General features: G+C 36.4%; 1 protein-coding gene across 2 annotated transcripts; it reads right to left on the bottom strand.

Moving 5' to 3' along the window:
* Positions 1 to 3,635: 3,635 nt before the first annotated feature.
* LOC149790727 (uncharacterized) lies at positions 3,636 to 14,320 on the bottom strand. Of its 2 annotated transcripts, none has more exons than XM_089971435.1 (3): positions 13,919 to 14,320; positions 4,546 to 4,764; positions 3,636 to 4,055 (listed from the first exon to the last, which is right to left on the bottom strand). In XM_089971435.1, the coding sequence occupies exons 2-3, from the start codon at positions 4,737 to 4,739 to the stop codon at positions 3,890 to 3,892; spliced, it is 360 nt and encodes a 119-aa protein (XP_089827561.1). In that variant the 5' UTR covers positions 4,740 to 4,764; positions 13,919 to 14,320; the 3' UTR covers positions 3,636 to 3,889. The 2 variants fall into 2 exon arrangements, with proteins under 2 accessions (XP_089827561.1, XP_089827560.1); XM_089971434.1 differs by lacking the exon at positions 13,919 to 14,320 and adding an exon at positions 13,673 to 13,842.
* Positions 14,321 to 15,869: the final 1,549 nt, after the last annotated feature.

The raw sequence follows: 15,869 nt of genomic DNA, 5'->3' as shown, positions 1-15,869 counted from the left end.
AAGTACTATTGAAATTATCAATGTTTAGATACTTATTCTATTCTATATTTGCTCAGACTCTTTACTCAAAGTGTTCTGATCCCTAGACGAGCGCCAGCTTTGTGGGGCTGGAGGTGTTGGTGGAGTCGATTGGCTTATTGTACCTTCTTACAAGGTGTCCGCTTTATTTGGTTATCGTTATCTAGAGGGTGATCACCCTCGGTGTTGTTGCCCGGATCGAGCAAATATTATTATAAAGTGTGAAACTTATAGATGGAATAAATAGAGATCTGAGCAGATATATAGAAGAGAATGACACAAGCCGCCGTACATGAAATACAACAATTTAATTAATTACATAAACAACTTCTATAATACCTTACATTAGGAAGATACACTTTTGAAATAAATCATTCAACGAATTTCAAACACAAATAAAATTATATAAATAGCCGATCTGTTTTAAATGATAGAATTGTTTCCTAATAGAATCGAATAAACAATCGAAGTCATTGCGTTGTACAACTTCATAACCTGCTTATTTCCGGTTCACTCCAACTTCACTATGTCTGTTTTTGTTGGTCCTATCGCTTTTTTCTTCTCCAAGCTTTATATTATCTCGCCTATTTCGGCCCTCAAACTTTGTATAGGTAGGTGGATATGTAAGTACGTAGATACTTGGAAAAGTAGGTACGTCGATATGTCAGTGGAGCTATTGCCCCTTTCAAAATAAACAGAGAAGCAACCTAAATCTTCTGTCCGATATCCTACTAGGAATGGATCATTACTCCCCTCTCTTTATGTCAGATATCACCCTATCGGAATTCAAACAGATACCAAAGACTATCTGGTCAAGATAAACGTTGGCAAACCATAAACAAACCTAGTTTCATAAGATTAATGTACTTCCTAACGGCTATTTCAGCATAGACCCACATTAACATTACACGAGGCATAACACTTACGTTCTCGTCTCAATTACAAAATGAATGAATTAACTTAATTTAATAGCTTAACTACGTTATTTTCAGCTAATACAGATATTCAAGTCTTTAGCATACATGAAATCGGACTTCATAGCTTAAAGTGCCATACCAGTGTAGATAAAGTAAATACAGTTCAATATTATTTGAATAGAAAATCAAGTCTGGAAGCAGTATTAGAAAGAAAACGATGGAAAAATTCGCCATAATAACTGAGAAATACGCTCAGGTGTGCTCTCGAAAATAATACACATCGGACCAATTTTATCGCTCGGTAATTTCCGGAGTGTGTAGATCGCCTGACGTCATATTTTGAACACACATTACTTCCGTTTCTATCGAAACATAAACAAAGCACTTGTTCCGTTCCATATTAGCTAGTTTGAAAAGTTTTATCGTCACAATCATGCCAAGAGGAGATCGTGGAGTTACAAGCAAGGGCAGCGGGGTCATGTGTGTTACAGCAAATTGTTGGAATTCAATTGCTATGGGTTTTCCATGCATTCCTTTCCGAAAGACCAAGCACTTCGTCGCAGGTGGACAGAGTTTGTAACAATCAAAAGAGCAAACTGGGATGGTCGGACTGAGTTTTCTGCCCTCTACTCCTTTCATTTCACACCAGATTGCTTCCCATTTAGGTATTGATTTGATGTTGAGCACATGGGTAGGGCACCAAAGAAAGTAAAACTCAATGACGATGCTGTCCCGTATTTCCACTGAGTGAAGGAAACTGACAACCAAGCCAATGTTACTGCAAATGTATCAGAATCTTCAATACCGAAAGCATCAACTGTGTGGGCTTGAAATGTCACCATCAGAAGAAGTAACTTGTTAAGTGTCACCGCCAAAGACAGTAAGAAGGGGCTATTCAAAGAGAGAAGTTTCAAGGGTGAGTTTTTAATGACATGTACCATATTTTATATCTGATATTCAACAGATCAGTCACTGCAACATTTCCATTTGTACCCTGTTCTACATAGTTTTCAACACAAATACGGTAAATATCTAATCAATCAAGAACTGAGATATAAACAGTTGATAAATATTGTCACAATCAGGGCCGGCGCTACCATATAGGCAAACTAGGCAGCCGCCTAGGGCGCTGATTTCAGGGGGGCGCATTTCTCCAAATCAGCAACAGTTTTGAAAAATAAATAAATAAATTTCAGTTTTATTGAGGGTCGCTTTTTGTCCTGGTTTATTTCATACAGGGACAAATAATCGGGTAGATTCAGTCTGACCGAAACACTTAAATATTTTCCTAGGGGGAGGGGGCGCCAGAATCTAACCTTGCCTAGTGAATAGAAAAATCTTTCTGCTGGTAGATTTAGAAGCCTACATATATTTTTAATTTTCAGACAAATGTGTGAATCAGATTATATATATATATATATATATATATATATATATATATATATATATATATATATATATATATATATATATATATATATATATATATATATATATATATATATATATATATATATATATATATATATATTGATATACAAACATGATGAGGTTTATTCCCATCCGCAATTAATACAAATCTTAATAACACAAAATATAGTAGAAATTTTACAATATTGTGTTATGATTTTTTCCGTGGTGGTGGTGTTGTCATATTCAACAATTTTTCAGTCATATCTTGGTAACAATCATTTAAGTCCAATCAATTTATTCAATTAGTAGATCTATTTCTTATTAATCAATGATATTTGGTATGCAAAAGCATCTTATGGAATACATGTCATATAGGTATGTGACTTTGATTTAACTGTATTGGTCTAGTAATTTATTGAATTTAGATACATTTTTGTTAGTGCACACTTTATATTATATGCAAGATAGCATAAAACCAAGCTTTGATGAATATATTTTATAACTTAAATGATCTAAAGTATTTGAAAAGCTTGAAGAGATTGTGACAGCAGACAAATGAGAAAATATGTACCAATGCTGTCATCTGGACAACAAGCTTCAGCACTGGAGGGATACCACTCTGTGATCAATTATTCTGCACCAAAGATAATTGGTTTTTCCTATCATGGAATGCTTTCAAGGTAAATCTTAAATTATTGCACACAAACAAATATTGATTCATGTTTTTCAGTGTTTTATTTATAGTCCAGTATATTCATCTTCAAATTAAATCATAGATATCAAGATCTGATCTTTGATATCCTACAACGTAAAATTGTATAAGGTTTTAGTGTTTTGGAATGTTTGCAAATAAAGTATCTAAAAAAATAAATTAGTTGTATTCTGATAGAATTATATACTGTATTTTGCATCTTTATTTACTTTGAAATAGGCTTTAGCTAGCTGCATTACATTTTAATGAAAACAGCCAAAGAGAGAAAGCATGCACTAAGGATGTGAGAGCCAGATATACAATAGTGTATCCAAAGTACAAGAAAGGAGAATACACTGTCACGAAAATCCTTGTTGACTCAACATATGGCAAGAATATACATTAGTAATTAATGAACATAAAGGCATATCTCACTTAGTGATATAAATACTGTTGTACCAAGTGTAAGTACCTATATTATTTTTTTATTATTAAATTCAAACAGTAAAGGCAAACTATTTGTTAAAGTTCACACTCTTTTAATTTTAAAGGTCATGATTTTGCCCTCTGGTAAAATAATAAAAATATGCAAACAATTGTAAAGACAAATACTTTTAATTCATGTATTAACTTCAACAAAAGGTTGCAGTTTTTGGCTTGTACAATACAATGCATATTAAATTTAATTTGCAGATTATGTTGAATGTCTGATGAAGACAGCATTCACAACTGGACAGGTGTCTCACATGAATGATGAAGAAGTAAAGCTTCTGGTAGATGTACCACCACCATTATGTAGTCTGTATGAGGCCTAACAAGGATATTGCTACTCAAAATCTTCTTATCAGGTTTAATTGCTGTCAGCCTCATGAAAGCCATTGTAGTTCAGATTTTGATCAGGAAAGGCAGTACGGATCCTCTGAACAACACATGATGGAATGGTGACCTTAACTTCCTTGCCCAAGAAGTGCCAACACCACCGAGCAAATTGTCTATATGCTGCATACCGATGTCTTCTGAAATAATAATTTGCAAATTAAGTTGAAATATAATATGCTTTATCATTAGATCAACTTTGGAAATCAAAAGTTTTAGTAGATAGTATTAGTAGTGGCCCAGTGTGATTTATCATTATTTTGTATATCAATAAAGTATATATATATATATATATATATATATATATATATATATATATATATATATATATATATATATATATATATATATATATTTATAACCATCTTATTTTGCGACACAAAAAAATGAAATAAAACAATATTTGTACATGTATATGTGTTGCTATTTTGGCATAATTTATCAGTATCACTGGTATAAAGGTTAGACAGTGTAGGCCTCCAGAACAGGTTCAATACAAGGTGTCATAAAATGACTTGAAAAAGTTTTATTTATTTGATGTATTAATAACCCCAATACTATGCTGTCATCATGAAAGCAAAATTTATGAAAACAAAAGAACATGAAAAATTACTCAGACATTTTACTTACTGCTTTCCTTGTTCTGGATGTTCTCCAAATTGTTGTCTATACTGGTAGAATGCAACTTTTAAAACATGGATGTCGAGACAAACTGGACTGAACCCTGGATGGTGTGTTATACACTGTATCCCATGGTATTCATTGCGGACGCTTGTGACCTTCTCTATGTCACAACAACATACACATTCCCTTGCTGTGGACATTACCAAACAATGTCCACAATTACACCTAAAATAGAGTTTTCTTCTTTAATGCATAGTGCTGTGCTTGTCAAATTTAATTTCATATTTATGAACACATCAAAAGCACAGTACAATGACACAATCTGACTAAAGTCAGGAACAGGTAAAACGTTTAGTACAGCACTGTAAAATTAAATTAGATATGAAAGAAAATAGAAGTTGCAAGAAGATGCTTGCCACAGAAAAAAAAGGTTTATTTCATAGTTTATCAAAATCAACTATTAGCATACATATGAGAAATTAGAAATTATAACTTATAATACAGCGTACAGAATATAAATTTAATTTTAATGTCATGAGGGTAATATCCTGCCCATTTCAATAGTTGTGCAAAAGAGGACCTTCTCTTCTAGGAATATTAAGTACTTCTAAAATCGTATCAACTTGTTCACAGGTTTTCAAAGCTTACAACTGTGATCCGATGTACCTTTTACTTATTAACGTACAGATACGTCTCTACCCGTGAAATGCTATACACTTGTACAGTCTTTATTACAGGTGAGAAAATCCCAATTTTTAAAGAACAGGAGACTGTTGAACAATACTGTAAATATCGTCGGATACATATATTTATCGTAACTTAGGCCATAGACATATTCAGAAAACAATTACCATGAATTGTCCTTCAATCTATCTTGTCTTTCTTCTTCGTCATCTTCATATGCATTGGAAATACAGGGTTCAAACTAGTACGGATTAATTTGGGTGCCGGCAGCAGCTTCTACACCATTATCAGCTTCTTCAGAGCTTATTACTTCCCCATCTTCGAATGGCGAAAATCCGCAGGACAGTGACAATTCACTTCCTTCAGAATTGCAGCTTTCGTGTTGAGTTTCTGAAGACTTTTCCATAGTATGACCACAGGAGTCGGACGTTTTATCAATAAAGTACGGCGAAATCTCTGACAATATGAAATCCCCTTATCGGTAACAGACTCCTGTGGTATGACGACACCAACTCGGCCTTTGTTTACAACAAGTGTTCAAAATGTGACGTCACGCTTTGTTTTCACTAAATGCCGGAAGTGGTTGGTGGTTGCATTCGCTTAATATCGTAAACAGGTACAAACGCGATATTAGGTAGGCTCCCATGAAGTTATTACTGAAAATTTTTCAATCGGATTTTTTACATTCGTATTTTGAATATATATTCTCTTTCACCAAGAAATGAACTGAATAAATGTAGATACACTGTTGTGGCACTTTAATAACGTTAATTTCACTCAATAAGCACTCAAGTTTTTATACGTGAAATCATCTATGATCGGAGAATTTACACAGATTCTCGTAACTCATATCAACTAATTCTTAGGATACCTGATTCATATAACAATCACGACGACAAAATTCAAACCATTCGTCAAATTTATATAAAGAATATCATTGTACGAATTCAGATAGATGAACTCAAGCACAGTTAGACTCATATCAAGAAAATTGATCTACGTGTTGAAACACAAAAATTCATGCAGATATAAGCTAACAAATTCAAGCAAATCAATAAATTGGATTCAACGAATTACATTCGATTGACGCAAATACCTTGTGCGTTCAAGTTTTGCTCGCTTCTACCGCCAGAACTGTGTCCGTCGACAGTCCCGACATCCGGTCCCTCGGGTAAATGTTTTACGAGAGAATTTCTTCTAAATTCAATCTCGCGTATCTGACATTTTAGATACAAAGATCGAAGTTAACCTTTTCCTTCCAGTCTGTCTGACTGTTAAATAAAAGAAGGCTCAATTACGAATCACTTCCTCTCACGATACAGACATTAAAAATTATTGCAGTATAGAGTTTTAACACGCACCTGTCCAAATAAATTTAATTATTTGTTCTCTCGCCCAAATTATTGTGCTCTTTATAGACCGACATAAATTTGCATCCTTACAATTACTATCAACCTTTCGGTAAAATATGATTGTGTTTGGCTACGAAAATAACCCTGCGAACATCTCTGCAAAAGCAAAATATATGACTGAGAGGAATCGCACACGAAAACGATAATGATGTCCTATGAAGTCGTCCTTGACGATGTACGAATCTAAGGGTGTAATTCCGGTTGACACGAATTAGAGCGGGCGTTGCAGCATTTTATGCTGTGTTCATAACGGTCCAGTGGTAAACTTGCTGTGGTCTGCATTGAAGGATCCATACTTGTAAAAATGGTCAGCGGTTCTTGGATAATCACCAATGTATCTGGTGGAGGGTCCGATAATAGTTGTGGCAATGTAAACATTTCTCAAACATGTTTCAGTTCCATTCGTCGATGTAATATCGTGCGCTGCTAATAATTCCTTGATGCCATTGTTGATAGATGCAACCTTAACATTGTCGGGATAATCACTATCGTCGTTTTGTATAAATTTTCCGTCGATTTAAAATAAAGCATTACACAGATGAAAGTACCGAGACTTTATATGCACTTGTAATTATGTTCGGTTATTTTTTATTGCGGGTTGATTATTTAACTGGGTACCAATATTTCAGAAAATCGTTTTACTTGGATCTATCATCATTCGCAGGTCCATGTTAAACGCGGTATCTGGTACTTTTTAATTTGAGCCATTGATTTCACTTATACATTATCGGTTCGTCTAATATCTCTTCACAACTCGTGTACAAGATTAGTCCACAACCGTAATCCGAATACCATGGCCGCATTTACAATTATAAAATTTGTTAGATGTTGTTGAGCAGCGTCACTGATGATTTTACTGACTGAGGCGGTCATTGTTGCTGTTGGATCGAAGTGTAACTGCTTGTGGAAGTGTAACCGCTTTTAACGGTGCTCGATTCACTAATATCTATTGTCGATCTCGAATCTATTGAACAGTTCGCAATCCCAGATTGTCTGCCGTTTATCAGCAACGTTTTTGATGCTGTCAACAACTCGCATTTCAACGTATTTAGCGATGGTGCAGCGCGCGAAGACAAGGCCACAAACACCTTTGGCATTCCTGGAAGCAATCCCTGAACAACATCGACAAAACTATGTCTGTAATATGTCACGTAAACGGGTTTTCTTGCGTTGAAAGCATGCACGGGTATCACACGTCCACATTCGACTCTCGATGTATTTAAATGTCACGTTGATCTCTAACGTACAGTTGTATTGTTAGTGTATCTCCGCGAAGATCCAACATTATGACATAGAATAAACAAAGGCGTCATCGGAGTAATCGAGATCAGATCACACTGTTCCACAGCTGTTGAAAACCCCAAAAATGGAAACGGAACGACCACCAAAGTCTATTTAAATTAGTAAGTTTATTCACAATCACGTGGTGCTCGTATGCGTAAGTAGCGATTCTGTCGGGACATATCCATCACTTGGTGTCAAACGGGGACAAACTCATCTTGGTGTATTGGCACATACTCAGTGGATGGTTCTGTGACCAGCCAGATTTGTGAGTGTGCGAATTCACGCCGCATGCAAAGACATTCCACTATACATATCATGCTGCATATCTTTCGCGAAAACAACCTATTGAATTCCTTGAGCCTTCATAATATTCTTGCCGGAACCAACTATAATTGATTTAATTTAGGTTTGCTTTCCTACATCCTCTTCAATCGGCTTTCCTGAGCACTCATCATTGAATTTAACAACATCCTCTTTGTATGTATTACTAAACAGCAAAGGATCTTTCGGGTGATCGCTTGTGACAGTTTCATCGACCAATGTTTCGGTCACGTCTAGTATTGACGCGCCAACGTATATGGGTTTTGCCAACTTCAGCTTGGTTTTTTTGTGGCAACGAAACCAGCTTCAAAGATTTTGCGTGACCCAAATGCCGAGTCCGCAATCAATCGCTGTCCCGAAAAAGATCAACATGGATTCATTTTCGAAGATTCTCCTTAGTCTTCCTTCAATCACAGCATTGTTTGTTAGCTTGAAAAAGTCTTTCTCAAACTCATTTGACACCAAGGTCCACATCTCGCTATTCATCTAAATGTACGGAGCCATCCAGTCATGCTAGTGAAATCCAAACACCAGGTGGACTCGTATTACATGCATTCTGAGCCGTAAATACAAATGAATGTTTCGTAGGTAAAAAATATAGTTGTGTTCAGTCTGATGAGGTGGGACAAACTTGACGCATTCAGTCACATTGCGTCCGGATTCGCCCACAGTGTCACTCTGATATGGTGACAGCCACTCGCGAGGTATCGACAGCGAATCTGAGGCCAGCGGTTAATGATTATGACTGTTGTCCAGCTCGTCTGGATGTTCCAGATCAACTTCAAAGAAGTATCCATGGTCAAAGTTACTGTTGTACGCTCGTATGCATTGTTCCAAATGTATATATGTGGCCTCCACTCTTGGAAACACCACCAAAAGGCATGCGGTGCATCATTGCCTATAAGGAAAGGTTACTTGTAGCACATGATGTAGCTGGTTGGATTATTTGAGTCGTATTCGTCCACTTTTTGGTTGTTTGCTCTAGCGTACCAGTGACAGAATATGTATATCCCGCCACGGATTCCTATTTTCTACAAACAGATGGTGGTGAATATCTGCCTGTAGCTCAATTTTGACTCCTTTTTTTTGTAAATAAGAAAGCAACCCATGCCATTTTACTGGGAAGTAAAGAAAACGGGATCAAGCCTGTACACCCCGTGGTGGTGTGTCAAAATGTTTCAAACATGACCGACAGCGAAAAGCATATCTTCTCTCAAAGACAGATTGTGATAGTCGCTCATATATTTGCAAATAAATACGGACAAGACTTTGTATGTATATCAGCTACGACGCCTACAGTGTTGAATAAAGACAACTCCGGTGGTGGCAATGATGATTTGAACAATTTTGGAAAGAATCCGTGTACTGATATGGATATTCGTCTTACAAAGGAGTAAGAGAGACATTTTATCATTAAAGTCTGGTCCGGACGGGTAACTTCCCTCGTAATACATCATTTAAAGCAACGCCGTATCGGCGAGTAATCCTAAAACAATTAGTTCGTTTAGCTGCAAGGTTGCTTACGAGTTTGTCTCGGTATACGCCTTTGCACTGATTGCGTTGAGTTTCTTATATATACAAACATCATTATCTAACTTGTTGACTCTCTCAGTTCAAGCCAATTGATCACCTCAAAAACATGTTGTTGTATCTGAATCAAGATGATAAAATCTAGCCTATGCATTAGCATTTTACGGAGTCCATCGAGCAACCAATCATATTTTTGTTTTTCAATAATACTTATTTGTGCACCAGGCCGTTGCAAATAAGCAGGTTTGTTCTTTCTGGTAAAACGAAACTGGCTTGCAAGTCCTGATAGAACTTCTTCCAAGTATTATTCCTTTTACTGAATAAATTCTGAGAATTTATTCCAATGCTTGCGCTGCACTGTTAATACAATGACGTACATCATTGCACAATAGACGATGAATCTCGGTACCATTGTTATATTAATACTCAAAGTATCTTTTTAATTGACCATCCACTATCATTGGTGAAGCATTCACTACATTCACTATATTCGACTGATGACCAGGTTAATGTCAGCGACATAAATTTTTCTCCACAATATCATACCATGACCTCATAACCGCTCCGTGACCTAAATGGTTATAGCCTCTAAATCAGATGTGGGAAGTGATACACGTCTACGGCATGATTCACCAGTGCTAGACTCCACTATAAACTGCCTTATTGTAGACATTGAAGAGATATGCCTCAAAAAAAATTGTTAAAGCTAAGTTTAAAAAATTCAAATCACATACAACTTTTCTGTATTTTAATTATAAGCTTGACCTAGTGTATGTCATTGATCAGCCAATATAATGCAGGACTTAGTGTATGTCATTGATCTGTCAATATAATGCTTGACTTAGTGTATGTCATTGATCTGCCAATATAATGCTTGACCTAGTGTATGTCATTGATCTGCCAACATAATGTTTGATCTAGTGTATGTCATTGATCTGCCAATATAATGCTTGACCTAGTGTATGTCATTGATCTGCCAATATAATGCTTGACCTAGTGTATGTCATTGATCTGCCAACATAATGTTTGATCTAGTGTATGTCATTGATCTGCCAATATAATGCTTGACCTAGTGTATGTCATTGATCTGCCAATATAATGCTTGACCTAGTGTATGTCATTGATCTGCCAACATAATGTTTGATCTAGTGTATGTCATTGATCTGCCAATATAATGCTTGACTTAGTGTATGTCATTGATCTGCCAATATAATGCTTGATCTAGTGTATGTCATTGATCTGCCAATATAATGCTTGACCTAGTGTATGTCATTGATCTGCCAATATAAAGCTTGATCTAGTGTATGTCATTGATCTGCCAATAAAATCCTTAACAAAACGCTCCTGATGCTGATTCGAAAACTCAAATGAGATTTTGAGATTTCTTAACAAATCTTTATGACGCATTTAAGCAAAATAGCTATTTAATCTTTCCTATCACATTAGAAACACGCCATTGTTCGGATATTATGATTCCTACATTAGATACGCTCAAATATCCTTACAAAATAGTATATGCATCAATCGGTGAATTTTATTTATGATATTATAATATATACCGGGGCAATTGTTCAATATAATATTCTCAAACAATGTCTAAGCAATATCTTTGGTAGATATATATCCTCGATCAATATAAAATATCCTCACACAAAGAAAACAATACCAACAGAATATTTTATATTCAAGTATAGTCATGATCAATAATCTTAGTCCTGTAGCGTTTTGGTCTCACACAAACGATCTCTACAAAACAAATGATATGCATGATAGTTATGATCAATAATAGTGCATTGACCTGGTTGTGGTAATACCGCATGTGGGCGTCTAAAGGGGGGTGTTCACCACGCACTTGGGCAAATCAGTCACAAGCTTGTGATTCGAGGGTATATCCATTGGATATAAAACACTTGGACTTACATCAGTACCAAAAATATATCCAAAATCCCCATAATAACAATGCCAATGGCATACAAAAGTTAAACCCTTTATCTTCATTTATCAGAAATCTCCCCTCCTCCGCCACAATGGTCATTATCCTGCGCCTAGATTAAATCAACATATTAACATATCGGATAACTTCTTTTCAATTAACGTATCCGTAATAGAGTTATGTTCATTTGAAAATGAATATGGCGATACTAAATGTGACTGGCACTGAACCGTGACATCTGATACAGAATTACTTGAGTTATGCTAAATAATGTCTGCACCGAATTTAACAACTAATGACTGAACCAATAACTCTTGATAAGAAAGTTATATCATTGGAAAAGTGTAAATTATCATAACCATCATGTTTAATCACACGATAAAAATAAATCGTGCTTGATATTATGTGCTTAAGTTCTAATACAGATGAGAGAGAGAGAGATATTAGTACCCCCTTAGCGCTAACGTTAAACATTCAAAATAAAGGGAAATCAAAGAATGGCGTTCAGCGCAAAGGCGTCTTCAGCTGTGAGACATACATACAGAAAGACTTACAGGGGAGTGTGGATTTGTTTTCACTTTTGAAGACAGTCAAAAAAGATATTGCAAATGCAAGAGCAAAGACGAAAACGTGAATGTTGTGACAGCAGTCATGGCGATGAGAACCATAATCATGATGCTATAGACGTTGATGATGACTGTTGCCAAGTCGTTTGATGTAATTAGGTTCGTTGTATTAAAACGGCTGAGAAAATCATTAAGATGAATATCCTGGAAAAAACATATTTCAGAACATCTGAAGGAAATTAATCAAATACTAGGCATACATTTTTACAGGTTCATATTATATGAGAGGTTATAATTTCAATAGGGGAACGTGATATATATTCATGTCAGGCTTCCAGGTCAGCATTCGCTGTCTGATTCTTGAATATCATTTGTTATGAATACAATGTGTACTATGATTACAGCATACCTGAATACAAAAAATCTGAATAATCTGTAGACAGACATAATTCCTCCTGATTACTCTAACAGCCGATTTTTAAAATGTTTATGCTAAAACTCTGTTATACGAATCTTTCATATTTAAAAAAGTTTGTACTGGCATTTCTCTTACACAGGACCGCGCCGGTGGCCTGGTGGTTAGAGCGTCCACCTCGGATGCGGAAGGTCGCGGGTTCGAACCTAGGCCGAGTCATACCAAAGACATAAAAATGTTACTAACAGTTACCTCGCTAGGTTCTCCGCATTAACAGGTTAGTGAAGAGGTGGGTAAACTTTCCAGTGTAAGTGCCGCATACACAAATTTACACCTTGTCGCGGGCCGCATAGTTCATTAAGTAAAATAATTAATATTTGAAATAGCAAAAACAAAAGGTATTTCTGAATAACATCTAATTAATTTTCAGTTGTTAATATGTTGTCAATATTTGAAAACTTAAACTTAAACTTCAAAAGAAGCACATTTACTTGATAAACAGAGTAACATAAACAGAGTCAGTGCGAATGATGACTTGTTCCTAGGCCGCATGAAAACCCTTGGCGGGCCGCATGAAAGTCCTTGGCGGGACGCATGCGGCCCGCGGGCCGTAGTTTTCCCACCCTTGGGCTAGTGTTACGACTGGTCAGCCTGGTGTCAGGGTAATGTGACTAGGTGGTACATCATGATACATGTCTGCGGCATGATACCCCAGTGCAAGACATCGCAGCGATATGACTGAAAATTGTTAAAGCTAGATTAAAAATCGAAATAAATGTATTTTTAAAAAAAACACATTCGGCTACACAGATGCTGTATAGCATAAATTAATGAGTTTTGATGCTCTGTTCTGATAATGCTAGCAGAATAAAGGAATTTGTTGAAATAGTTGGATGAAATCTGGAATATAATGTTAGAATCACCCTAGCTGTAGGATCATTAGCACAGCAGCACTTTAAAGACATTAATGACAAATCTCAACTCTCACCTCTGTCTGCGTGGGTTCGAGTCCAAGGCTCGGCTAGCGTGGGTAAGCCTGCCAGTAGCTTCTCGTGGGTCGGTGGTTCTTCCCTGGGTTTTCCAGGGTTCTTCCTCCACCAGTTATACTGGCCGCCATGTACAGCCTATCGTGTGCTGAAAAATGGCGTTAAACCCTAGAGCAACAACAACAACAAATCTCAACAAGAAAACTTAGCCGATCATTCAAGTTTCAAATAAGTAGTTGTTGACTTACACCTAATGGTAGATATGTGGAGTTGAGGACTGGTCAATTTTTACTTCAGATACATTTTGAAACAGACTCTATCATCCAATACTCCGTGTGAATGCATGTTTCCTTCCTGTGTATCCATACTGTGATGACGTCAAACAGTCATCTTCAACAAAAGATGGAACATGATTAAACGAAGAGCTCAAAATGCAAAGGAACCAATTCGGCCTACTCAGCATATTTTGTATGCTTTATAATTGATATATTTTCATGTCAACGATAAGTATAGCATTGCACGTTTACTGAGTTCACATATGAATACAGACATTCCCTATAAGCTCTGTACTCTTAATATATTAACATAGTGGGGATGATTAAGAAGATAAACAGTGCGGATGATTAAGAAGATAAACAGTGGGGATGATTACGAAGATAAACAGAAAAGTTATGTAAATAGGATATGATTAGGCTTATACACGCCATCATTTCCCCCTTTGGTGAAATAATAGGCTTTGTCCATAACTAGTCCGAGTTTCCTCCTACCCTTGCCACCCCATTTTTGATATTTGGACATTTATGTTGGGGTGTAGGGTCAGAATCCATTCCTTATCGAAAAGTTGGAATTCGCCGACACCATTTGGTGTCGACATGGGGTAGCCACTTACTAGCCGGCCAAGCAAACTTTAACGACCTTTCATCGAGATATACATGCATGAAATCGATAGGAATATGATTTATTTTCTCAAAAATCGTGCGAATAGTATTCGTCATGTCTTTAATCCGCTGAAAGACGAAACGAAATTACGTCGTTGCTGAAATTTGATCTGGATCTGGCCATTTGCATTCCGAATCAAATGACTATACAAATCTCGCAACCTACATGTCAATGACATCAGGGGATCATATAGTCACGTGATATCGACAATAAACAAATTTCCAAAGTTGTTGTACATAGAATTTGGACATATTATATAAAAGTCACATAATATTTGTAAATAAATATAATGCACACTTAATTCTCTACATATTTATTTTGAGAGCGATGACCAGAAACCTGTCGGTATCTCAGCAGGGTGGAGAAAACCATTTTCAAGAAGTACCGCGCACGTGTCAGCGATGTTTTTTTTGGTGTCACATGACTATCACATTGACATATGCTCTCTGAGTAGTGAATCTTGTTTTCTTCAAATTGCTGCAACATTTACAGATTTTCGGTCATTGTTTTCATAATAAATATTGTATGAAGTTTATGGGTGGAGTCAGTTTTTTAAATACAAATTACGTGACTTTCATTTATATGTTCGATTTGTTTTCCTATAGCAACACTAGAAATGGCGTTGATATCACGTGACTGTATGACCGTTGATGTGATGACATGAAGGTTGCAAGAGTTGTGTAGTCACGTGACTAGGAATGCAAATGACCAGATCCATGTCACATTTCAGCAACAATATACTTTCGTCTCGTCTATCAGCGGATTAAAGACATAACGAATGCTATGATCGCAATTTCTGAGAAAATAAATCATATTCCTATCGATTTCATGCAGGAATATTTTAAAGGTCGTATAAGTTTGCTGGGCCGGCTAGCAAGCGGCTAGCCCATATGGTGTCGGCGAATTCCAACTTTTGGAATAGGGAATGGACTTTGATCCTACACCCCAACATAAATGTCAAGATATTGAAAATGGGATGGCAAGTCAGAGGAAACTCCGACTAGTCCATTGTCTGCCTTCATACCGCGCGCTTACTGTACATGAGCACTATCCAAGGACAAAGTTGTCTTCATTGACCCATTGGTTTTGCCGTCATAATATGCGTCTAAACAGTTGCGACCTTTCTAAACTATTGCAATTTGTTTTCCTTGTCCTATTTTTATTCTCTGTTGTCCCTCCTTTAACGGTTCTCACGATATGGGGCCTGATCGCTTTGCTCAGGTACCCACCGGCAAAGTCAGATAAAGACTAATACAACTT

This window comes from Sinohyriopsis cumingii, chromosome 10, assembly GCF_028554795.1.
Source record: "Sinohyriopsis cumingii isolate HCF-2022 chromosome 10, ASM2855479v2, whole genome shotgun sequence".
In the NCBI taxonomy this organism is placed as follows: domain Eukaryota; kingdom Metazoa; phylum Mollusca; class Bivalvia; order Unionida; family Unionidae; genus Sinohyriopsis; species Sinohyriopsis cumingii.
Note: the sequence above shows the minus strand (reverse complement) of the source record. Positions and strands in the feature narration are given on the sequence as shown.